This window comes from Dryas octopetala, chromosome 7 (assembly GCF_963921425.1).
Source record: "Dryas octopetala chromosome 7, drDryOcto1.1, whole genome shotgun sequence".
NCBI lineage: Eukaryota > Viridiplantae > Streptophyta > Magnoliopsida > Rosales > Rosaceae > Dryas > Dryas octopetala.
In genome coordinates this window covers 8,905,038-8,930,979 of record NC_141372.1, presented here as the reverse complement: position 1 = coordinate 8,930,979, position 25,942 = coordinate 8,905,038, and the positions used below count along the sequence as shown (strand labels likewise).

The following is a 25,942-nucleotide window of genomic DNA, read 5'->3' as shown; positions in this document are numbered from 1 at the left end:
GGAGATTTTAGGTTGGTGCTCACTAATTGGTCCACGTCATTCGAGTGGGTCCCCGTTGTTATTCTGAGACACGGGAAGATTTGTGTTTTAAAGATGAAAAAAGAATGACGAGTGAGACTGAGACCGGAGGTTGTTTATAGGCCTTGTTTATCTGGGGAGGGATCCAACGGTCCCAGTGATTCATGCATCATGCCTTTATGTTGTGGACCCTCACATAGCCGCTAGATTGCTTGCAGCCAGCGGTCGGTGGATGCATTATGCATGCATCATTATTCATTACCATGACTAACAAGTTCACCAAACTCCATGCTTAATAACCGTTGGTTTTCAGGTAGATGGGTTCGAAATAAAAGGCTGTGAACAAAATTTCTACTCAATAGGGATTTCAAAAACCAATAAATCATATAAATTTTTGGAAAAATTACTATGCAGGGCCATTTATACATGAATGTTAACAAAAAACACTTTTACACAATTAAATGACCATATTGTCCATATATTTTTAGTTTTTTACTAAAATGGTCTATGATGGGGTCCAATACACCTTTTTTTCACATGCCCTAGATCTACGTGGTCTTTTTTGTTTTTTTAATTAATTATTTTTTATGACATATGGCGGTGTGTCAGTCCATGTGGCAGTCAGTCTTAGAAGGGAATTGGTAGGTCAAGGTTGACGAGGCAAGTTTAGGCAGGAATCAATTCCATTAAGCCACGTCGTGGCCAAGCATGCGGTCCAGGTGGACCATAGTAGCACAACGTCATCATATAATAGGCTTCTTGACAGTCTGAGTAACGAAGGTGTTAACTTGACACAAAAATTAAGTTGAGGCACATATTTATAACTTTTTGAACTAGATGTATGAACTTGAAAAACGAAGTATAATTAAGGTATAAAATTATAATTTCACCATATTTTATTTTGTTGTGAAATAAATGAGCCTTAGGAAGAATATGAATCCAGGGCTAAATGTGTAGAAAAAAAAAGAAGAGCAAATTACATTTTAGTACTTCAATTATATACTGATTTTCAATTTAGTACCCCACCTTTAAAAATTTGACAAAAAATACCTCAACTTTCATTTTGTGTCAAAATAGTACCTCCGTTAGTTTTCTGTTAAATAACCGTTATATGCTGACGTGGCAGGGGTATTTTCGTCTTTTTACCCACATTTAAAAAATAATAATATTTTTAAAAACTTTTAAATAAAAAAAATCTTAAAAAAATTAAAACTTTTAATTTTTAATTTTTTCCCCTCCTCCCCCCCCAGCCATCCCCTCCCCTCTCCCCCGTCGCACCCCCAGTCTCGTCCCCTGACTTGAATACAAAATTTTTTTAAAATAATTAAAATAAAAAAAAAATTTGGGGGAAATGGGTAGGGGGATGGTCGGGGGTTTGGGTAAGGGGTGAGGGGGCTGGGTTGGGTGGGGGCAGGAAGGGAAGGGGATGGGGATGGGGCTGGGTGGGGGCAGGGCGGGGAGGGGCTGGGGACTGAGGTTGGGGGGAGTGGGTGCGACGGGGGTTGGGGCTGGGGGAGGGGGTGCGATGGGACTGGGGTGGGGGGGAGGGGTGGGTCGGGTAGGGAGAGGGGGAGTGGGTGGGGGTGGGCTGGGGAGGAGGGGAGCGCAGAGGTGGGGTCGGGCAGGGAGGGGGGCGGGCTGGGCTGGGGAGGGGAGGGGTGGGGGCTGGCTAGGGAGGGGAGGGGTGGGGGTGGAGGTAGAGGTGGAGGTGGGGGCGAGGGGGAGGGGAGGCGATGGCTAGGGGCGGGGGGGGGGGAGGGGAAAAAATTTAAAATTTTTTTTAATTTTAATTATTTTAAAATTTTAAAAAATATTATTATTTTTTAAATTTAGGAAAAAAGACGAAAATGCCACTGCCACGTCAGCAGATAACGGTTTATTTAACTAAAAAACTAACGGAGGTACTATTTTGACACAAAATGAAAGTTGAGGTATTTTTTGTCAAATTTTTAAAGTTGGGGTACTAAATTGAAAATTAGTGTATAATTGAGGTACTAAAATATAATTTGCTCAAAAAAAAAAAAAAGTTTTTGAGTGTCCATAACTCATAGTGGATCATGATGGACTGGGCCTGACCTCCACCAGGCCTAGGCCCGTTTGCTTCTTTCTTCAAGCTCAGGCCAAATCATACGTTAATTTCAAGTCAAACTCGGTATATACTCGTTACTCAGAGCCCAAAACCATCGGAAGCTTGTTGAGCTCGAGTCATCGTCTTCGTCTTCCTCAATGTCTCTGTCTTACTTGGACTACCTCACCCTTCTCCTTCTACGTCCTCTCTTCGCCATTGCAGTCGTACTCTTGTTCATTTTTGCTGGTAACTAAGTCTATTCCTCTAACTCCCTCACTATTTATTTAATTTCTCTTTTTCGAATTCTGCTGGTAATTAAACGCGAATTGACGATCTGGGTCGGTGAAAATTCTTGTCTATGAATATGATCGAGCTCTGAGCCTCTGAACGTGGGTTTTCAGGTTGGGTTTTGGCGTGGAAGCTGGTTCTTGTTCACGTTCCTCTGGTGCAAGAGATTTTTGGGTTGCGAAAGAAGCCCGTCCAGCCCAAACCCCCAACTCGTGGTCGCCTTTCTAAAATTTACAGCTCCATTGAAGCCCGCAATTCAGCTTCAAAATGGTAATTTTTGTTTTCTTATTTATTTTGAATTTGTGCTCCTGAAAATACGTCAGCAGCTCAATATTCTTCAAGCCCAGAAATTGATGTTAGATAACTCTTATTTGTAGCTAAAGTTCCCACATGCAAGGTTCCTCAGTTATACCCATTTCCTTGGAAAAAAAGACTAAATAGAATTTGGTCCATTGAATTTGTTCTATAGGCTCAACTAGAATTTGGTCCATTGAATTGTACCCATTTCCTTGAAAAACAAAGACTCCTTGAGGTATCATATATTTTTTAAATATTATCTGTGCCTTGCTTTGCTAATCATATGTTCTTGATTTGCATAGGTTGTAAATTTGGTTTCCCTTTTGTATAATTGCATAAGTTCTAGAATGAGATTTGGGATTCTTTACAAATGTAGAAAAGAGGGTTCTTTTAGGACAGCGGTAGGATTACTTTTAGGACCCAGGTGGTCCAAAATCCATGGCAGCTTCTTTTGTCATTGATGAATTTGTGTACAAGGGCAATGTTGGTACAATGAACTGTCAAAATCCAATTTCATCATGCTTCCAAATGCATTTTCATTCAATAATTCATGCAGAAAAGATTGATTTGTGAGTCAAGAAATCTGATTGTGGGATTCCATGGTATTGCAGAAAGAAAAAGCATTGGGTGAAAGGAAGAGCAAACTTGGTAGATTCTTGTGTGTTTGAAGGGTAAGGGAATGGACAACACCGGGTTTACTGTTTGATGCAAAGAAGAAATTGGCATCACAAAAGTTCAGGGTGCTTGAAGACTGGAGAATTGTGTTCCTTTGCTTGATCTATTGAATCTGTGATGCACGTAGTTTCTCAATTACAACATATAATTTTCTCTGTAGGTTTCCCTTGTATGCATTTAATGTAAGATGTATATAATTTGATTGATTTTAATTTTAGTTTCATAACACCTAAATTATCCTGTATCATGGGAGCCACCCATGTGTATCAAAAGCCTATTGCTTTCCAAATGCCATACAATTCAGACAGCTATGAACAACATTTGGGTATAGCTTCAAGTTAAAAGAAGCAAAGCTTATGCACTTAAGTTACTTAACAACTTACGAAGGCCTAAGGAAATGAAATCATAAGAAAAAAATTTGGCAAGCTATTTGTCCTTGGAGACTCAGCTTGCATCCTGCATAAACATATGATGTAATGGCAAGGTTAACTCCCAACATCACTATTGCATATCGGTCAATTTGGTTCACTGTTAGGGCTCGTTTGGTTTACGAAATTGATTTTTTAGAAAATCAATTCCTTTGCATTTTCCAGGGGGAAGAGAATGTAAAGTTTCCTTTCCTGTGTTTGATAAGTTTGGGAAAGTAAATTAAGAATTGGAAGCAATAAATGCTGTGTTTGGTCAGTTTTTCAATTGTACCATAGTCTATTATTTATTTTAAAATGATAGCATGGTTAGTTATGTCAAAAAATAAGCAATAAATAGTTTCCTTAGAAGGGGGAAATCAATTTCATTGCTCCAACTAATGAATACTTGACCGATTCTTAGTGTTTAAAAATTTCTACTGACTTTCAATATTCAGTTTAAAAATTTTTGCAAATGGTACCATTGGAAAAAGATAATGTTTTTGGGACTTTCAAAACTGATCATACATCACATATTTAGTTGATCATATGATGTGTCAATTGATGTACGGTCATCTAAGGAATATATTTTAATGGTGGTCCCAAAAGCTGACCATACATCAGCTGACACCACACATAGTCAGCTAAATATAATCAGTTGAAAAGGTCTTAATAACATTACCCACTGGAAAAACCTGACTGTTTATTCAACTTCACTCATTAACTACATGGCATTTCCGTATCAGTTGCTATCTAAAGTGATCAGTTATGTGTGTACAAATATATAGCACCACTCTTTAGCAATATTTTGAAAATATAATTCTTGACTATTTTTCTCTATCAAGTAATACTCGAAGTCGAACCATTTTCAAAGTATTACTCAAAGAGAATAACTTGCATGTCCCTGTGATAGAGATAGGTTGGTGTCACGCCAGAAAGAGAAAAAGAGAAGAAGGAGATGGGAGAGAGAGAGAGAGATACCAGTTGTGGTATCCCCGGACAACATGTAAGTCCCTCCATGTCGAGCAGTACTTGAACCATTGGAGGGTTAATTTTTTAAATTAAAAAATGGGTTTCCAAACAGGGCCTAAAAAAAAAAAAAAACCAAGAAAAACAAGTGGGGAAGGTCAGCTAAGCTGCTGAAGGGGGAAAACCGAAAACCCCCGTTTCCAATAGACGTCGTCGTTTTAGTTGAAGAGGCTGGAGGCAAAACCCAAAGTTCCCATCTTCAACTTCAAAAACAAACACAATCCCATCACACCGCTTACACTCTGTCTCTGAGCGCGCCGCAGAGCTTGGTTTCTTCAACCTCATCCATTGCTTTGCTTCTTCTTAGTGGGGTTGTCATTTCGTTACACAAAGTTTGCCTTTTGGCAATGGAGGTTCTTCGGAGTGCTTTGCTTCCTAACAACCCCTTATTCATTGACGCCTCTCTCTCACAAACACCCAAGTTCAAATTTCGAGCTTCCACAGACACAACCCACGTTTTCACCACCACCACACTCTCAAACCAAGCAAACCCACAACCCCATCTCGCTTTTACCGCCAAAAAGAACACCGACCTCAGCAATAATCTAAAGGCTGAAACCAGTTCTGAGATGGGTCATTGCCTTTCTTTACTGAAGAGTAAGCGTGTGTCTGACTGTAGAAAAATTCATGCTCAAGCTCTGAAGTTTAACGCTTTTGAAGAGAATAGATGGGTAGGAAACAAGCTTGCTATGCTGTACTCCAAGAATGAGGAGTTCTTAGACTATGCCCGTAAGTTGTTCAACGATATTCCCGAGCGAACAATACCTGCTTACGCAGCTTTGATAAGCGCGTATTGTCGGTCAGAGCAGTGGGAAGACCTGTTCTTGGTGTTTAAGTTGATGGTTGATGAAGGCAAGCTACCTGATAAATACGTTGTACCTACTGTTCTAAAAGCCTCTGCAGTGATGGGGATGCTGAGGTTTGGTAAAATGATTCACGGGTTTGTGATAAGGAAGGAGTTGGACTCAGATGTTTTTGTGGGGAATGCGCTTATTGATTTTTATGCCAACTGTGGATATTTCGGGTTTTCAGTAAGTGTTTTTGATGCAATGAAGGAAAGGGATGTGGTTTCGTGGACTGCCCTTGTTTCTGCTTACATGAATGAAGGCCTTTCTGATGAGGCAACAGAGGTTTTCAATTCCATGCTGCTCAATGGGGTCAAGACAGATTTGATCTCTTGGAATGCGCTTGTATCGGGATTTGCACAGAATGGAGAGATTGATTTGGCTCTTCAGTATTTGGAAGCAATGCAAGAGGAAGGTATGAGGCCGAGGGTAAATTCTTGGAATGGAATCATTTCGGGTTGTGTTCAGAATAAATATTTCGAGGATGCTTTGGATGCATTCTATAATATGTTATGTTTCCCTGAGGATCCAAATTATGTTACAATTGCAAGCATTTTACCAGCTTGTGCAGGCCTGAAAGATCTAAACTTAGGCAGGGCAGTTCATGGATTTTCTCTGAAGCGTCAGCTTTGTGAGAACATTCATGTGGAAGGTTCATTAATTGATATGTATGCAAAATGTGGGATGAAAGATTATGCGGAGAAGATATTTTCCAAGGCCAAGAACAAAAGCACCGCTATGTGGAATGAGATGATTGCAGCTTATGTGAATGCAGGAGAAACAAAGAAGGGATTAGAGCTTCTAAGAGTGATGCATCATCATGGCTTAAAACCTGATGTGGTATCTTATAACACAATATTGGCTGGCCATGCAAGAAATGGGCAAAAAAATGAGGCATATGAGTTGCTTTCTGAGATGGTCCAGATGGATTTGAAGCCGAATATTATTTCTTTCAACGTTTTAATTTCTGGTTTTCAACAATTTGGGCTTAGTTTTGAAGCTTTGAAATTGTTCCGGACCTTGCAATCCCCATCCAATGGTTGCTTTGCTAATGATGTGCTACCTGAGTCAACCCAACCAAACTCCATTACCATTGCTGGTGCTCTTGCAGCTTGTGCTGATCTCAATCTACTATGCCAAGGAAAGGAAATCCATGGATACACGGTGAGGAATGGCTTTGAGCCTAATAGCTATATCTCAAGTGCATTGGTTGACATGTATTCAAAATGTCATGATATTGTTTCAGCAACTAAAGTATTTAGGAGAATTGAGGATAGAAACACAATCTGTTGGAATGCTTTGATTGCAGGCTATGTCAACAACATGCAGGTGGACCTTGCACTTAAACTTTTCTGTGAAATGCTGGAAGAAGGTCTTGGACCAAGCTCTATAACACTCATGACACTTTTCCTCACTTGTGATGATATGGAAGCTCTTAGATTTGGAAGACAATTACATGGCTATATCATAAAGAGTCAGCTCGATCAGTCAGATAATACCCTTGCAAGTGCCTTGATAGGCATGTATGCTAAGTGTGGTAGTATCAGGGAAGCCAAATCAGTGTTTGACTTTGAAGTTGAAAAAGATACTTCTCTATGGAATGCCATGCTATCTGCTTATTCAACTAATGGAATGGCCAAGAATGCAATTGCCTTGTTTGGACAAATGGAATTAGCGGGGATTGTGCCCGACATTTAACCATTAGTCTGTTCTTTGAGCTTGCGGTCATGATAGTTTAGTGGAAGAAGGATGAAATTCTCAAATCATTGAAGACTTTTGTGATGGCTTTTGTTTAGGCACGTGGATGGCTGGTTATTTGGGTGGTGCCAGTTTCATTAGATGAGGCTTTTTGACTTCATTGGATGAATGCCTATGTACCTGATTCTTTATCCGAACTAGTCTTTGATGAGCTTGGAAAGTTCATTTAAATCGAAATACTGGAGAAAGAACTGGAACAAATTTTTGTTTTCAACTCAAACCAAATAACGTACTCAATGGTGTGTTTCTCTCCAATATGTCTCTTTTGGGATGCGGGATTCCATGCAGAACTTGAGGACTTCCACCAAAAATTGTAATTTGATGACTCTTAGCAGTGCAGTTTATTGGATGTGGATACTAATTTGCAAACATTTGAAGGAAGAGGTTACATTCCAAGCTGTAGGAAACCTTTAGAGACGTGGGAGAAGTTGACAGACAAGTGGAGGGTGCCGGGTGACTCCCTCATAATCATGTATTTGAGTACAGAAATGAGCAGATGAAAAGGTTGTCCCTTTTTCTTGCTTACACAGTGAAAGGTTGTCTATGTCATCTCTTTCAGATGCTAATCCTTCAATCAACATATCTAAGAATTTGATGTGTATTGACTGCCAGGGATCAGCCAAAGGTATATAAGATTGATGAGAGGGAGATCCTTATGCTTCTATCACCATATGAAGCATGGGATGCATAGTTTCGCACATGGATAGTCACAAAGTTTACCCAAATCGTAAGTTTTGGAAGTTAATTCCTGATGGTGTTCACATTTAGGCTGGATCCATAAGAGCCCATGAAGAATTTCTTGCCCAACTCTCTAAATGCTAAAATAGCAAAAAGAAAAAAATGGGGGGAACATCAATTTGGTGTCCTCCCAAATTGACTTTGAAGCTGTTTGATCGAGGGAATTCTTGTGCAGCATGTATCACAAATTCACCGGCAACTGTAAAAGGCAAGTTTTGAAAGCTGGCTCCCACATTGGTCCTTCTATAGAGCCACAGTCTGGAGGATGCAAGACCAACAGACATTCCCACCAAAGAATTCTCCCAGTCTTTGGAAGGTGTTGATGTCCCTAAAGAAGCAAGAACGTGGAAAAGTTAGTTAGGTATCTTTTGTCATGTTTGTTCTGCTTTTATTTTGGGTTTAATTTACTTTGCTTATTAAATAATCCAAGTCAATGAGACTGTTAGTGTCAATTAAATTCTATTTTTTTTGGCCACTGTGTCAATTAAATTCTATAATCATTCAAAATAGTGCTATAAAAACATGGGGAGACCTTATCCTTTAACAGATGGATGCTCTAATCAACAATTCTGAAACCACTGTCTTTAGTCAACATAGCAAACATTTTTGTCTGTCAAAATCACATCTAAACTTCGGTAAGACTAAATCACGGTGTGCAAGTAAACAACCGCAAGTTACTGGAATTTTATTACTCACCAAACAAAACTTACATCCTTATTGCAGGCTTTGCTGCTGTGGACTGTCTACATTACGTTTTAAGGAAATATTTATTTATATGCCCCTTGGCCTTCCTCACATTTGTAAGTAAGTTCTGATGTTTATGGCCAGGTACTAGTGATGGCGTGGATCAGGTCCACCAGGACTCAGTCGCTTGGACTCGAAATACCTTCCGACTTGTCGTTCAAGACTAGCCTTCAGCACTTTGTTAGCAGTCTCCATTATTGTCTGGCTGCCCTTGTTTGAGGACGAGCCAGGAACACGAGCTTCGTTACCCGGAAAGCAAAGCAAAACCAGAAAAATACAGAACCATAAGTTCATGCTACCCATTATCAAATTGGAGACTCAAAACCACTTGATGTAGAGACTCAAAGCTAGGATATTTGGGATACAAGTGTATATCTATATATATAGAGAACGAGAGACATCCATGCCTATCATTATTAGATAATTAAAAATGAATGGAATCAATGTGGAAGAAGTTTGGTTTGTTGATCATCCTATAGTGCATGTCCCATACCATTCATTCAAATCCAATTCACAAATCCACTGTTCTCTATTCTCATTCATTTGTTTATGCAATTAAATTACAAAAACATGAAAGATTCCACTCTAGACCTCAGTCACAATGGGATTTTCCTTTGCATGAGTGCTGTGCATGCATGTATCTACTACAAAATAATACCCCCACTAATCTACAGTCAACTATGTGTATGGAAAAGATAGTAAGATACCAAGGTCCCTTGAATATTTAGATCTATATAATTGATAATTAGATATTTCTATCAACCCAGTTATTTCTCTTTGTATGCTCCATATACCTAAGAAAAGTTGTGTGCCAAGTCATAGCCTTGTCCATACGCAGCATGCAGTATTTATTGGAGAGCCATAAAAGTTGGCCTCCATAAATTAATTTTTCCTCTAAACCTATATACAAGGGGAGTCCATATAATTCAAATAGACAATACTTCTGGTATTTAAGATGATTTCCATATGTTCCAGTAGAAATGTACTAATCCATACAATCACAAGGAGAGTTCGATTCCCGTTCTTTCCTTTTCATAGCCTTAGAATCCCTTTTAACCTAAAGAAACCTAAAATTTTATGAAGTGTCAAACTTAAGCTTATTTTTAAATGGATCTTAAATATGGATCCAAATTCTAACTTATTTTTACTTACTTTTAATCTTAGTCGTATATTATAAATTCAAGCCTGAGCAAAAGAGGAAATGGATACACAACATGTTTTGAGTGTGTGAGACTACTACATTCATGATTAGGATTAAAACAAGTCAAAACAAGTATATCAAAGAATTCAAAATTTTAAAACATATGATAAAATGTGCTCATAAACGCAATAGTACATTGGTAGTTTTCTCATTCAATATAATGAAAATTGTCTAGTAAGGTTCAATTTATTGTGGTGTGCAAAATTGTGAGACATGGATTCTTCAACAATGCTTGTGACATAAAGATTCAATATACCAAGAATGTATTGTCATATTTGTGAAAGTTAACTTAAACTTCATCTTAATTGTCAATTTTCTTTTGTCGTGACTCGTGACTCGTACCTGTAATATTGAATTCAAAGGTGAAGACAGGCTTTATGAAAAAGTTTGGGCGTTAGTTAGGTTGTCGGACCTAATGGATCCGCAGTATACTCTACCAAGCATACCCCAATTGGCTTTCTTGGTGTAAATGCCAGTCAGCTCTTCTTTTTTTGTCTTATTTATTTATTTACTTTTTTTTGGTTGGGTTTTTAAAATTTTTCACAGCCATGAATAAATAAGGGGACGATTATTAAGAGTTTTATAAAAGAAAAAACAAAAACTTCCAAGTTGACCAAAACCAGAGGGGTTTGATAAAGCATCCCTGGAAGTGTCCCTGGACGAACAATACTTGTATTATTGTTAAAATTAAATACAAGAAAATTATCTAACAAGTAAATAATGCATGCATGTGGTGGAGTGCAATATGTGTGAAAAAACACTGTAATGATCATCTACTCAATGAGCTGCACTTTCTTATAAAGAACCATGTGGTTGTTACATTAACATTCAGAGTCACAAAATAATGTGACAATTGAAATTTTATACCACAGAAACTTTCAAAGAACAGATGCCATAGAAAAGAAATGCCAGATTGGCTGATGGAAGCAAATGTATCCTTACATCTAATTCAGCTTCTGTAAGAAAAATTATCGTTTCTCCACCCCAGCAGCTGTTGCAGGTAACCCAGACTTCTCAGCGGCGGATTTCTTAGTGCCAGGCCCTGTAGAGACTTTAACCATTGCGGGTCTTAGAAGTCGATCTCCAAGTAAAAAGCCACGGCGGATTTCTTGAATTATAATCCCCTCCCTGAAATCTAGAGATTGTTCGCGTGCAACAGCTTCATGCAGCTGTAACAGAGTTGAAAATTTAAAAAATGGCATGGGAAAATTTATGAGTTTACAGATCAGTTGGTGGCAGAAAGAAAGAAAAGTTGCATATCAATTTAATATGACCCCCAGCTTACAAGCCTTCCTGTTAGTCATCATCGAGGTTCATGATTTAGACAATACTATATCTTCTATTCCAAAGAAGATATCATGCTATCACCCTTAAATCAATAAGAAGCTAAACAAATAAGAATGGGATGCTGAGTCCAGGTCATTTTGGACAGATGAACTACAGTGGGAAATTAATCAAGCTACATGCACCATTCAAAAGGTGTTACATTCCAGTTACATTGACTGGTATAACAGAAAATTCTTCTGCTATATTTTGGCAAATATCTTCCACATTGGATCCTCAATGAAAACTCCAAACCTAAAATCACTCACAATGGCTAATAATGAAGTCAAGAAAGCACAGCTAAAAAGGACAATCTCCTAAGCAGCCAGACATATACACCATAGATCAAGTGGCATTATCATATTGATAGCTGGAGCTTTCCACAAAGGCAGAATTTCCATTAAGGCCCCAGAAATTGAAAGATAGAAGAGACTGGACAGTATTCCATGCTCTCCTGTACCCATGTGGCAGTTTCATATGAAAGCTTACCCATCCGAAAATTTGATCAGCCACTTGGGAAATAGTGGAAAAGATAGAGGAGACCGAAAACTACCCAAAATTTAGAGCATGTACTAGGGCCTTCAAATCTATATTAATCTTGTCCCAATCTTTTCCTAATTAAAAAAAAGTTGAACAATTCCAGTACAAGAATGTTCCATCACTAAGTACAACAAATACTGATAGTATTTTGGAAGGAGAGAGGAGGAACAAATAGAACGGAAAACAGCTTCTCCTCCAATTGGGTAGAGGAGAAGCTTACCAAGGCAATCCATCCACCACCGGGTGAACAGGGGGAGAGAGAAAAATATTATAAATTGGCATCCGGGGGGGGGAGAGAGATTTGTATCCTTTCTTTTCTTTTCTGTATCACTCCTTTTTCATTTCCCCTGGGCATCCTACCTCAACTACCCTTCCAAATATGGAGTAAAAATTTGTCATCAGTTTGGACCAAGAAAAGGTGTCATATTAAATCCTTAAAAAGTAAACATAATCGGATTGAATTTTAATTTATTTTTAGAATCTGGTTAGAAAATAGGCATGAAAAACTGGTAAGCAAAAAGACATTACTTAATATTTAGAACACATGTTGAACCAAGTAATTCTTAAAAGCCTTCACTTACCGAAGGATCAAAAGGCTTTCCCAGAGTTGGCACGGGAGCCACATGCAAGCTCTTCATAATCTCAACAAATTGCTTGTATATGCCCTGGTAACTTGCATCAATCTTTTTTTCCTTTTCAGTTTCAGGTTTAATTTGTTGTTTGGCTCTCTCAAAATTGTCAGCCATGGACAAAAGGCTCTCAATTACTTCTCCTTGGGCATCAGTCCTTACGGTAAGTCTCTCCTTCTCAAATCTTTTTCTACAATTATCAAAATCTGCTTGTAAGCGGATAAATTTCTCCTTCCCAGATGCTATCTCTGTCGACATAGATGATACTTTCTGGACTAATTCATTCTTCTTATTTTCTATTACTTCTATGCTGGCCTTAACTTCAGATACTGTTTTTTCATCTCCATAAAGAATAGCTTCCTTGTAAACTTTTAGGAGGGTCCTCAAACCAGACAAATTCTGTTGATCTGCTCCACTTTCAGAGGTTTCTACTTTATTATGACTATGGCCCTCTTTGGCATTTGTCTAGACATAAAATACATATATTTTTTATAAGTGACAATGCAAATATACATAAAATACAAAACTAGAAAACTACATACAGGAAGAATCAAAGCAAAAAATGAAATATACAAATTTAAGTTTGAAGAGTATTGACTAGTGAAAATGAGTAGAAACATCATTGGAGTTCCTAGACTTTAAGAATAAAACTTAGAACAGAGGGAAAGAATACTGCAAAAGGGGTTGGAGATTTGACATAGTAGAAATGGTACTTGAAAGATACATGAGAATACTAGCCCTTAGGCCTCAGCAAAAACAAGTCAAGTCACTTAAATGCATATATCAGAATCTGAACAAAGGTAAATGCTTGATTGTTTGAACTGGAAACAAAGTAACTAGAACTACTGGCTCGTGCTTCTTTTTAAAAACAAAACACCCATAAAAGTTTTTGCACAGTTGCAACACTATGCCTAAAGATATCAAATTCCACCAAATCAAGATTTCAACTTGAACTTAATCCAAACCCCTCACACACCCATATAACAATTTTGGAAAATTTCACCCAAATTTCCAATACCCAAGAGATGAACAAGGCAAGTATATATAACAATAATTGAAAGCATAAAATTAAAAATGAGAGAATGTAGAGAAGCGTACGTACTGTGGGAGCTGGGTCTTGAGGAGCGAGATGGGATTTGAAGGAAGAGGCACGCCTGCTGGTAGTGGTCTGATTAATAATTATGGAGGAAGAGTTGGTGAGAGAAAGGAGTTGGGGTTTTGAGGAGAAGGAAGCAGAGAGGCGAGGACGAGGAGCTATCAAAGTGTGGTTTGGGAGAAACAAAAAATTCGCCATTAAACAAAGGCGTTGACAATGGACACACTACTAGTCGTCTGTGACTGTTGTATGGATTGAGAGGCCTAAAACCCACCTCCTAAAACTCACAGCCTCAGACTCAGACAAAGAGAGAGAGAGAGATGGCAGAGCTGCACTTGTCTGCAAGTCGACTGCAATAGGAATATAGGATTCAGATTTGTATTGTTTTTTTTTTGGTCGAATCAGATTTGTATTGTTGGTAAGTAAATACAAAACCAGTTTTCAGTTTCTACTCTCTTCTAGAGATATGCCATATGGGCTTCGACAAGATGATTCGGATCTGGATTAGTTGGTTACTTGGTTTTGCCATCCGGATCCTAATCCATAGTTCGTTAACTTGGTTTTGCCATCCGAAGCCCAATCATTTTCTTTTTTCCTTTCATTTTTGTCACATTAAAATAAAGGCTTTTTGACAATTTTTCCACTAAAGTTGACTTATTTTTCACTATAAATCTTTTGATTCGATGTGACACTTTAATTTTAAAATAATTTCAATGTCAGACCTTCGTTACATTCCGTTGCATTTTTCATTAAAATAAAGATATTTTGGTCTTTTTCTTTTAATTTCTAATGTTAGAAGAAAAAATTGCAGCAATGAGCAAGCCCACCCACGTTGCTCCCTACCTCCCTCCCTCCCTCCACCACCGGCTACTGCCCATCGACAATGGTTCTCATGCCAACCATCCCAATAAATTTTACCCCTTCTTTCTTGCTTCTTTATATTTTTCTTCTTCTTTTCAAACCCAAAGAAATCTCTACCTATTCTTATTGAATCTTCACCCATTACCCACAAAACCAATTTTCTCATAGAAAGCTAGAGAGAGAAAGAGAGTTAGAAAGAGAATGGTATCGACGACGAAGGTAGATCTGGACAACAACCAAATAAAGTCGATGAAGATATGCATGAGCGGAGAAGGAGGCTGCATTGAGTTTTTGGTTTTGATTCATGTGGTTGGTGATTTGGCTTCCCCAAACACACATAGGGAGAGGGGGGGAGAGAGAGAGAGAGAGAGAGAGAGAGGGTGAACCGAGAGAGAAGAGGGGCAATGAGGTACGGGGTGGTCGGAGTGAGGGACCGTCGATGGGTGGGGTGGCGGGTTGCTGTTGTGTTTATTTTTTATTTTTTGGAAAATCTGACTTGTTGGTAAAATTAGAAATTTACAGGTATAAAGAGAATAAAGAGAATATTTTAGGGTATGAATAGAGGAACTCCTAAACAAATCTCATGGGGATTCAAAAAGACCAAAATGCCCTTTAAAAAAAGGTCACATGAGAAGCACTTGACTATTTTTGGATGGAAATCTTGACGGAATTGGACGGAGGTCTGATATTGAAATTTGTTTTAAATTAAAGTGCCACATTGAGTAAAAACAAAATTTAGGTGGTGAAGAGAAAAATAGGCCAAAATTTAGGTAGGTAAAATGTTAAAAGCCTAAAATAAATGAATCTATCTTACTCCTAACTCATTATTCCACCCACTTTTACTATCTGGACTAACCCTAAGGTAAGAGATTGGGCGGAATCCTATTTGGAGAGAAGTTCTTCGGTGAGACGGTTCTAGTGTAACACTCCATGTTTTTGAGAGATAAATTGGACTATTACGGTCGCATTCTCGAATTTTTCGTATTTTGAGTACATTAATACATACCTCAACTTGTTATAAATTACTTACTTTTTTATCAAAATAAACGTCATACAAAAGCAGCTATATGATGTCAAAAGTTAAACCAAGTAATATGTGATGTCAAACGGAAGAGCGAAGAAGCCTACTCTCACAATGAGATGGAACCCACCAACATGCCGCATACAAGAATTATGAAACAAGTGATCCAAGGAAGCCAACGAATTAGTTACGTAAGTAGGTTTCAATTAGGTTTCCGGGTCGTATGTTGAACCTGAAATTAGTCAAACTCTTGAAACGACTGAAACAATGTCCTTGGTAAGAGTAGCACCCGGCCAAGGTGAAGCTGATTTCTAGTTAAGAAGGTGAAAGAGTAATGGGGAGTCGGTTTTAATGCTTACTCTTTTAACATAATAAAGCATAAATTATAAGTGAGATTGAAAATTTGAAAATTATAACTCAAACTAGGAGTGAACAATGTTGACATCCAAATTCTTACATAATCCCAAAGTATTTCAATGCAGCATAAGTTTTCTAAACATCCACTACTCTATAACTAAATGCTATCTAAGTATCCATGACTAGAAGGCAATCCAATCAGATCAACTCTCTCTTTTTCTTTGGGGGTGGGGGAGCAATGAGAGATTTACTCTCGATAAATTGAATGGTCATACATGCTAGAAAACGAGTCAAGCTTCCCAACAGTGAAATAAACAAAATAATCTCATAAGACAAACATAGAACACGTAATCTGAAGCATAATAATGTAACATCTAGCATTAACATCTAAATACTTAATTTTGAACATCGAAAACCAAGTCTACTGATTGTTCCAACGTCCAACACCTCAAACTAAACAAACCAGAATACACACACAACTACTGCAAAGGTCAGAATACTAGTCAGCTTCCTGCCGCGGCTTGAGCGCCTGCAAACAAATACAGAACAAAGAGTATTATGCAAAGTATGGTGGTAATGTAATTCACTTCATAATCTCCTGTTCAATATCAATATGAACACACAATCACATACAGGCAGTATCAGTTTCATATTCGATATTTTATTTTTCCCCACGTATAATAGGTGTTTCTAACATTTATGTCAACAATGATTCACACATGAGGATGAAAAATGAACCTAGCTTCAGGTTGCACCAACTGTAACCCGTAAAAATCCCTGGTTTACAAAAGGCTGTCAGAAACCATAACTATAATTCCCACAGCACTCAATCAACTTCAATTCACTTTTTTATCTTTTATGCAAGCCAGTTCTCAAAACCTTTACAAACAAGACATTTAAGTCATCTAATGAATAGCAGACCTTGTTGAGTTCTGAAATAGTTAGCTAGCAAGACTACACAGAACTACATTTTAACTGCTCAACCATTTACTACAAAGGATGCCCTAACTTAGTTTCTATGCATAGTAATGAACAAGATGTTCAAATCACTTCAGTCGGTTGGATAATCTTTTGCTTTTGCATAGAAGCTTAACTGACACTCTGACAGTCCACCAAGGCTAGAGAACCAAATGTCAAAGAAAACAGATGGTGCACACCGTACTTTATTACAGGCTCTAGATATGTTGTAATAATAGCCTGAGACGACAAGCAATCTTTCTTTTTTTCCTGGGTAAAAACATACGTGCTGCACTCTTCAAAGTTTATATGGATAAAAAAAAAATTTCCCGCAATGGGGTTGATATTAAATAAAAAATTTAATTAAATATGATAATTAGATATATGCAGGACAAAACATGACATCAGAAAGGATCCCACATTTTACCTCATGTTGCAAAAAGACGTGTAGGCAATATGAAAAAAAATCATTTTACTAGATTTACAATCTTGAACACTGTATTCAAGAAAATCTAACAAACAAGTAGTTCTCTGAATTAATAAAATGGTCTGATGATGTAGATCCAATTGATGTTATCATACTAAACACAAGACAATCTGAAATATGGAAAGAAAATTGTTCTGCATAACATACAGACATCATAACAGTGTAAATAGTGTTAAAGCTACATAAGTAATATTTAGGTACATAGAATTGCCCAAGGGAGTGGTAAAACAGGATTTATGCATGTTAATCCAAATAAAAGGAATAAGGCTTCAAAACTCATGATTGCACGACTGTAGCATGTCAAGTATAAAATTGATCATAAGATACACGTTGACAGTAAGCCAAACTGTGAAATCAAATTACAAGAACAATAAAGTGTACAGAATTTGTCAGCAAACAAGCATCCACAGATCTCATCATATGATTTAATTCAACAACGCAACACAATTCAATTCAGTCAGATGAGATTACCTGTACAGGAACTTAACTGGATAATGTAGCTGCCACCAGTAGTTCACAAAGAACAAGCTTCAACAGTTGAGGCTCTTTGACATTGAACATAAGGCCTTTCAAGCAGTTTGGTATAAGAAAGATCAAGTTGGTTGCCCACAGCTTCAGTTCCATTGTACCCTTTGTTGCCATCGTCCTCAGTGCAACCAACATCATCAAAACCACCTTCAACAGGCTGTTTCATATGAATAATCTTACCAAACAGTTGAAAAGAACTTCTTCCAACCTTTGTTGAGTTGCAGTACCGGTTTCCATCAAGTTCCATGCCAAAGGAATGCACACTACTCTGGCTATCTGGTGATAATTCATCAGACTGTGAACTGCCAATGTTCAACTCAGTAGACACCCTCTTCAAATTTGGCACCATGTTGTTTCCAAAGGAATTATAAGTGCACATCTGAGGAGTATTTTCATTTAACATGTGAGATAAATTGGATACACAGATTAGATCTTGCCTGGCTCCCTGCATGCCAGCAGGAAAAGTGTTATAGTTCAACAAGGATGCACTAAATTGCCCCATTGTTGAATTAGTTGCTCCTGACATGAAGAGTTCTTCCTCTCCATTGGTCAGCAGCCCAGGACTCAGAGGAGCTCTGAATCTCTTTGCTGGGGGGAATGCGGTATGAAGCGAAGGTGTTGATGCAATAAAGTCAACTTGCCACGGGCTCACCCTCTTAGTATTCTGCAGAACTTCAGGTTCATCCCAGGTAACCTAAAATATAGAGGTCATTAATTATTTGAACTTATTGCTTGGAAAGAACTATAGATCTTAACATCAGTCAACAGTGGAGAGAAAAGAAAAATAAAATGTGCTAAATGCAATAAATTCAGAATACAACAAAATGTAGAAAATTTTAATATTATATAAATACCACAATTCTAGTTAATAAACAATCCACAACCTGAATCGAATTATCCTGACATGGCAATTTCTTTTCACAACAGTAAGTTTGGCAACACCAAAACACATATTTTAATAAAAAAATAATGTATTTTAACATAATTGATAGTAAGTATGTGAACAAAAAGCAAGCCTAGAGAGAAGTTGGTGTCATTTGATATATATAAATCATGCATCCTCCTCAACTGAACTATGGATCAACTACTCTTTCATTTCAACTTCTACTCCAACAATTTACATACAAGTTAAATTAGCCTAACCTATTCTAAGTAATTTAAAAGAAACAACATATAGCACAATTCAAGGGTGAATTGCTTTATCAAAAATCAACTATTCTCATCAATCCAAGTAATTCTACAGGAATAATATTCAACAGCAATATCATCCAGACATTGCCTTCATGGCAACAAGAAAGGAGGAAAAAAAACGACAAGCAACCGTGGTAGTATCTTCTGGGATTAACTATTAAATGTTTGTTCCAACTTCTGTACCATATCTACTTCCTGACGCATTTCCACAAATATTAACTACCACCAGATGCTCCCTAATTCAGAAAGGGTGGGTTAGCACCCTGCAGATAGCAACATGTACACAAAACTACACCCAATTGGATCTAAATTGTTGAGAAGCTAATAACAACCCACAAGAGAAGGGCCTCAACAAAATCAGTCTAAGCAAGGCGCAAGCAGCTACTAGAATTTTCAGTAAATCAATGCAAACAATGGCCTCAACGTCCAAACTATTTTCAGCTTCACTTAGTCAGTTGCTCAATATCAAGCTTGAGCACCTGAAATTCAATCAGAGAAGAGAAAACAAGTACGAGACCAAAAGCTGAAGAGTAAATACCTGAAGCATACGCCATGGGGAGCCCTGCCAAGGCCCATTGTCCGGAACCGAGACCATGGACAAGGTGCCCTGAAACCAAGTCATCCGAGACGAGTCCTCGGTCTCCATGGCCATCTTCACTCTCATCCCGGCCGTCCAAAACACCTTCAATGCCTTCTCCACCACCTCCGCCTTCACCACAAAGTCGGACCACCCGGCTTTCGGATAATACACCACCTCGAACGGCATGTCCTGCGCCGCCAGCTCAGCAGCCTCCGCCACGGCCTCCGCCGAAAGCCTCCCCTTAAACCCTTCTCCTCTTCCAGAGCCTTCCTGATCCTCCGTCTTCAGCCTCATCGTCGTCATAGTGGTCCCGCCGCAGCCGGCAATGTGAGAGCTCCACCTGGCGGTGCAGTCGGCGGTGGACCGGACGGCGCGGCGGACCCCGACGAACATCCCCCCTCGGGAGTTGCGCATGAAGACGACAGAGTCGCCGGCGACGAGCATCTTGTGGTTGACGAACTTGCTCCAGCCGGTGGTGAGCAGGTGCCGCCTCGGCGTGCCGCGGTAGATGTGGCGGAAGACCCAAACGACGCCGTGCAGGTCGACAACAGACAACGTCTGAACCGGCGGCTCGGCCTGGTAGTTGAGCGGCGGAAAGATGGAGTCGGCGCAGAACCTCGGGACCGAGAAGCCACCGCCATTGTTGGCGTCGGAAGGGGTGAGGATTTTGGCGAACGAAACGACCTTGTCGTCGTGTGGTTCGGGGTCGTCCTGGTCGTCGTTGGGGTCGTAGTGGGGGACGGGGGGGATGGGGTGGAGGAGGAGCTTGGCGAAGACCTCGTCGGTGGCGGGATCGGCGAGAAAATGGACGGCGGAGATGCGGCAGAGGATGAGAGGCTTGGAGAGGAGGAGAGGAGAGAGAAGGAGAGGAGAGGGTGAGGCAGAGTATGATTGCTCGAGGTGGCCTTGGGGAAAGTAGTAAACCCTAGAATGGAGGGTGGGGATGTTGACGCAGTTGCCGGCGCAGGCGCGCCAGATTTTGGGGTCGATTGGGCGGAGCCGATGAGGCTGAGAGTGAGGCTGAGAGTGAGAGTGAGAGTGAAGAGGAGGAGGCATTTTGGGGTTTAGGGATTTGATTTTCAGTGCGAAATTGAAAACTGTCTGTGAGAGTGTGTTTGTCTGATTATTCACTCTCTCTCTCTCTCTCTCTCTCTCTCTCTCTCAGGCTCTGAGTGTGTGTGTGAGTGCCGTCTTCGTCTTGGGATCGGAGAACCAAAACCCGAGGACTACTACTGGATGAGGGATATTTTGGGGTGCCCCTTTCCTAATTGTAATTCCCTCATTGGTGCCCTCATCATATTACCACGTACTCCCAACTACATTACATTCCACTATTTTTTCACTATTTGCTATGTCATTTTAACCATTGCCTTGCCCAATAACCAATCACACCTTCTAGAATCAGAAATTTTTAACCATATTTTGAAACAAAATCTCACGTTATCCAAATTAACAATCTTCCAATACATAGAATAAGTTAGATTAGACTACATGCTATGATAACATATTTAATGTTTTCTATATGTAAGAAAATTCTTAATTCAAATCTCATTAACATTAATGTTTTTACTTATAAAAAAATATTACCATACCCAATGTGTCAAGTATGTCAATATGCCATACACTATGTTGATTGTTGAAAGTGTAATTTTGACGCTATAGGCTATAGCTATGTTGGAGTGATTTATTTGCCAAAATACTAGTTAAGGAATGAGGAATTAATGGTTAGTGTCTCTTGAAGTTGTTCTTTTTAAGTCCTTGCATTTAATTTAAACTGTCTCTTAGCCATTAAAATTGTGCTTCATTTAATGAAGCTCTGGTTGTAAACAAAACTGGGCTTCATTTAATGGGAGCTGTCAAAAAGGATCCCATAGGCCATTGTAGCTCACCATTTGTACATAGTAGTAGTAGCAGCAATGCTGTACTTGAATACATACACACAGCAAAAATTCAATTCACTGTTGAGGCTCTGTGAATGGCATTAACTGATATTTGTGACTGACAGTGGTATGACAATGTGGCAAGTCAACGAATAAACGAATCAGGTTGTTAAGATTTTTTTATATTTTATTTTGGTCTTGGGGTTATGCGGTTTGTGCGCAAATTGTTGACTGTCCATGAAAATGTACAAAAACGTGGTTGGTGAGTTGGTGTTTTATTAGTGTCCAGCAGCGATAGCACGGACCGGATTTGCATGCCTCTCTCTCTCTCTCTCTCTCTCTCTCTCTCTCTCTCTCTCTCTCTCTCTCTCTCTCTTACTTATTTATTTCACCAAAATCAATCCACTTTTATTTCGTTTTTCTTTTTTGAATTCTTTCAATTTTCTTCTTTCGATTCACCATCATGGATAATGGTTATCAGATGAGGGTTTTTTTCTTTAGTGATGTTACAACTTACAAACACTACAACATTTTCGAAAATTTGAAATTTCAAACTAAACGAAAATGTTTTCTTATTAGATAAGATAGTTTATTTATACCATTGTAATGTAAATTTAAACTATTTGTTGAATATCCCACCTAAAAAAAATAAAAAATCATTTGTTTAATTTTGTTTAGATTCAATGCTATGATTCACAAACAGTATTTCAGCCTAAGTTTCTTTTATCTCTTATATCGTTTAATTGTCTCATGTGTAAATAAGTAAATAATATCTAACAAGAATGTTATAACGTTTGATTGTCCCACAAGAAAACATTGTCTGACAACATAAACCTCTTATAATGTGTAATTATCTCCCAATAAAATATTGTTTGCAATGTAAAACTCTTATAACATTTGATTGTCTCACAAGAAAATATTGTCTGACAAGAAAACATTATCTATGTAATAGTGTTTCATTTGTTCATATTTAATCATACTTTCCTTAAAAAAAAAAAATTCATTCTTAATTTGAATCTTATTTAACAAATAAATATTACTCACATAAGCATTTTGTTGTCAGATTATGTGGCAATAGAATATTACCCCTTAATTAATGTAACAATATTTTATTTGTTCATATCTCATTATACTTTAAACTCTATTTATTTTAAAAAATAAAATATTATCATTTCACATGCCACATTAACTAAAATTTATGGAAAACCTTGGTAATTCTAGTGTTATTGCATCTTTTTATTGAGTATTATTAGGATCATTAAATTTAGAGATAATTAGACTCGGGTCCTTTAAAAAAACAATTTTTAGATGGAGATCGGAGGTATTTTAAAATTTATAAGAAAATTCTTTTAATTCATAATAAAGTCATTTAATTTATAAGAAATTTTTTAAAATTCATAATAAAATCCTATTAATTTACAAGAAAATATTTTTAATTTATAATAAAGTTTTCCCCCGATTTGAAGGATATTTCTCCTCTTAAGATGTAGAGTGGGCTTTGTAGAAGAAAAATAAAAAAACCCAAAATTATAGAGTTAAAACCTAATATAAAGCCGTCAAAGAAGAAAGATAAAAGAACCTAATTAAAAACTCTAAATCATTACCGATCATAATCTAAAAAAGACTAAAAAATGGACTGGACTCTAAGTCTTTCTTAAATTTATTTACCAAATTATGTTCATCTAGAGTTCTAAACCTTAGTTTAATAATTATTTATTTTTAAATGAGATACCGACTCATTATTTAATAAGGTGAGAGAGAGTTGTGGTTCATTTACATCTATTAGGCTGAAATGGGATTCTCATTTTTCACAAATAGTCTAATTCAAAAGAAAAACGGCGTTGATGGGAAAAGAAAAACAAAAACAATGGAAAGTGAAAGGAAAAGTAAAAGACATAAACAGAGCAATTATGTAAAAACAAAAAAACTGGGAACGAAGACCTTGTCTATAATGTGGACACAATTTGTCATCTCTCTCTTAGAATTGTGTTACAACAAAAATGAAATTATTTGTACAAATTGTCACATAAACAAATTTGACACAACTTTTTTTATCACTACCATTGTTATTATAATTACTAAAATACAATTTTTGAGTTTGGACTTGTGTCATGGATAATGACATGAATGCCAATTTATTGATCTTATGTTTTTCTTCTTTGCACAGACAATTTATTGATATTGTTTTGTCATGTACAATGACATAAGTGTCACTGTTGGCATCTTGTAGTTGTAGACAAAGAAAACTTGACCCTAACAAGGAAAAAACAAACGAAACCAAGAAAATGGGAATTTTATCGTTCTTTTTTCAAATAATTGGGCGAAGTTTAAGAAGTAGATTTGAGATTAATTAATTGGAAATGGTGTTCAAAATTTGGAGGTTAATGGAATCATAATAATCAAAATTTGGGCCCATTGGATTAGAGAAGATAATTGAATTCCACTCATCCACGCCAAGATGTCTTGGGCTGTCTTTGTCTTATTTGTATCCACACTCTGCGATCCAATGAAAAAACCCCAAAGTTCAAATAAGAAAATAAACCACACGCATGTGAAGTTTGGAAATACACCATGTCTTCTTCATGAAAGCAAATTTTGCAGCTTGATGCACTTGTTGATTAGGACACTAGTTGAATTAAAGCCTTTTGTTAATTGTACCAATTAGGATTCAAGTTGTTATTGGGGTCTTAGGCTTTCCTGGCAAGAAAAAAACAAAACCATCTTGTTTGTTCTGAGTTTTTTTGGTTGGTATGGGCCTTGCGCTCTAAGGGCTTTGGACTTGGAAATTGTGTTGGTTTTTGTTATGAGTTTTTAAGGGATGTTTGGCGATGGTTATATACTGAAGGAGAGCACTAGAGTTCCCTAATGGTTGATGCCCTAATTGTGCTATAATAATATGAGGCTCATGTTTAAAAAAACACTCAACTATAGAATGAATTTCATTCGGGTCCAAAAATTAAAAAATCTTTCATAAACATCCACAAATTAATATCTAAATTGAAAAACTCGCTTCCATTTGGTGAGTTACTAGTGTTGGGGTTAAATGCTAACATGACTAACCATGACACGGTACGTTTAATGACATTATCTCCATCATCATTCTCATTAGAGCTATGCACACTTCGATAATCCTCATTAGAGCACATGTCCCCTTCATCATCCTAAAACTTAATCAGTGGTACTTCCACCTCAAAAATATTATCAAAACTAGGGCTAGAAGATTATCTAACTCATTAATAGGTCATTAAGCGTGTCGCGGCTACGTCATGGTTAGCCACACTAGCATTTAACTCCAACACTAACAGTTTACTAAATGGAAGTCAATTTTTCAATTTAGATATTAATTTGTAGATGTTCTTGAAAGATTTTTTAATTCATAAACGCGGATGAAATTCATCCCATAATTGGGTGTTTATTTTGAACTTAAGCCATAATATGATCTTGCCACATTAACTTTTACAAAGATTATTTTAACCTTATTTAAAATCTTCCAAAACTTAAATTACAAAATATATATTAAAGAAATTCCATCCCAAAAAAAAATCCAACACCAAAATCACTAACCCAAACATCTACTCCAATTAAATCTACTATTTTGAAAGAAATCTTTTCAACCCATTCTCTATTTTATTTATTTCAATTCATTCAACCTAGTTTGATTTACTTATTTTTAATATGTTGAGATTAATACTAAAGTTGTTCATTTGAGAATCTTTTGACTTCTGTATTTGCTCTGATACACTCTATGTTTCTTCATCTCTCTACATTTTTCTTCCGTTTGGATCTCTGCTAAGACTCTGCAACCCAGCCCAATGCAAAGAAATCAATAGCAACACAAACAAATCACAAAAAGCTCAAGCACTATCTCCCATACTATACCATTTTTCTGTTCCTTCCTCTGATTGATGCACTCTCTCTTAATCTCTCTCCCTTTTTAATTTGTTCAGATCTGTGCACCCTAAGAAAATTACAAACCAAAAAACCTCACAACAAACAAGATGGTTTATTAAGCAAGTCATCAATGCATTAAACAATCTCAAACACTTATAAACTATGTACTTAATCTAAGGTAATTAAACTACTGGTACCACATTTTTTTTACCAGCCAGGTAGTATCACATCTCAAATAAAAGGACTCCCCACTAAACAAATGTACCATATAAACATTGTCATGCATCCAGCATTACTAGTCATCAATTTGATAACAAAAATATTAATTAAATTTCATTCTGCTTCTTTAATTCTTCAATCCTTCTCTATACTTGAGTCTTGAGTGCTCCAATATGAACATGCAAGATTATATATATATCATTGATAAGCATATGTGGATGAGATTCAAAAGCTTATTATCTTAGTTCTTTAACAATGTAGAAATTAAAGTGAATTAAAGAATCCGAATCCGGCCAAGTAAATACAAATTAATTAAT

At 37.4% G+C, this 25,942-nt stretch overlaps 4 protein-coding genes across 8 annotated transcripts; 2 read left to right on the top strand and 2 right to left on the bottom strand.

Annotated features, from left to right (window-relative positions):
• Window positions 1-2,129: 2,129 nt before the first annotated feature.
• LOC147279384 (uncharacterized) lies at window positions 2,130-3,549 on the top strand. Of its 2 annotated transcripts, XM_086251830.1 has the most exons (3): window positions 2,156-2,332; window positions 2,488-2,644; window positions 3,283-3,549. In XM_086251830.1, coding segments are annotated over exons 1-3 (246 nt in total). In that variant the 5' UTR covers window positions 2,156-2,244; the 3' UTR covers window positions 3,284-3,549. The 2 variants fall into 2 exon arrangements, with proteins under 2 accessions (XP_086107955.1, XP_086107956.1); XM_086251829.1 differs by lacking the exon at window positions 3,283-3,549 and having other exon boundaries at window positions 2,130-2,332; window positions 2,488-2,648.
• A 1,458-nt stretch (window positions 3,550-5,007) lies between these two features.
• LOC147279383 (pentatricopeptide repeat-containing protein At1g19720-like) lies at window positions 5,008-9,084 on the top strand. Of its 3 annotated transcripts, XM_086251826.1 has the most exons (3): window positions 5,008-7,886; window positions 7,995-8,481; window positions 8,949-9,084. In XM_086251826.1, the coding sequence occupies exon 1, from the start codon at window positions 5,127-5,129 to the stop codon at window positions 7,320-7,322; it is 2,196 nt and encodes a 731-aa protein (XP_086107952.1). In that variant the 5' UTR covers window positions 5,008-5,126; the 3' UTR covers window positions 7,323-7,886; window positions 7,995-8,481; window positions 8,949-9,084. The 3 variants fall into 3 exon arrangements, with proteins under 3 accessions (XP_086107952.1, XP_086107950.1, XP_086107951.1); XM_086251824.1 differs by having other exon boundaries at window positions 5,008-8,481; XM_086251825.1 differs by lacking the exon at window positions 8,949-9,084 and adding an exon at window positions 8,844-8,924 and having other exon boundaries at window positions 5,008-8,481.
• Window positions 9,085-10,831: 1,747 nt separating this feature from the next.
• Window positions 10,832-14,003, bottom strand: LOC147279382 (Co-chaperone GrpE family protein). Its single transcript, XM_086251098.1, has 3 exons — window positions 13,660-14,003; window positions 12,510-13,022; window positions 10,832-11,234 (listed from the first exon to the last, which is right to left on the bottom strand). The coding sequence occupies exons 1-3, from the start codon at window positions 13,849-13,851 to the stop codon at window positions 11,034-11,036; spliced, it is 906 nt and encodes a 301-aa protein (XP_086107224.1). The 5' UTR covers window positions 13,852-14,003; the 3' UTR covers window positions 10,832-11,033.
• A 2,087-nt stretch (window positions 14,004-16,090) lies between these two features.
• ARF17 (auxin response factor 17) lies at window positions 16,091-20,793 on the bottom strand. 2 transcript variants are annotated; one of them, XM_086252688.1, is made up of 3 exons: window positions 19,594-20,793; window positions 17,808-18,558; window positions 16,091-16,421 (listed from the first exon to the last, which is right to left on the bottom strand). In XM_086252688.1, exons 1-2 carry the CDS (start codon window positions 20,689-20,691, stop codon window positions 17,851-17,853), a joined length of 1,806 nt encoding a protein of 601 aa, XP_086108814.1. In that variant the 5' UTR covers window positions 20,692-20,793; the 3' UTR covers window positions 16,091-16,421; window positions 17,808-17,850. The 2 variants fall into 2 exon arrangements, with proteins under 2 accessions (XP_086108814.1, XP_086108815.1); XM_086252689.1 differs by having other exon boundaries at window positions 17,825-18,558.
• Between the last annotated feature and the right edge of the window lie 5,149 nt (window positions 20,794-25,942).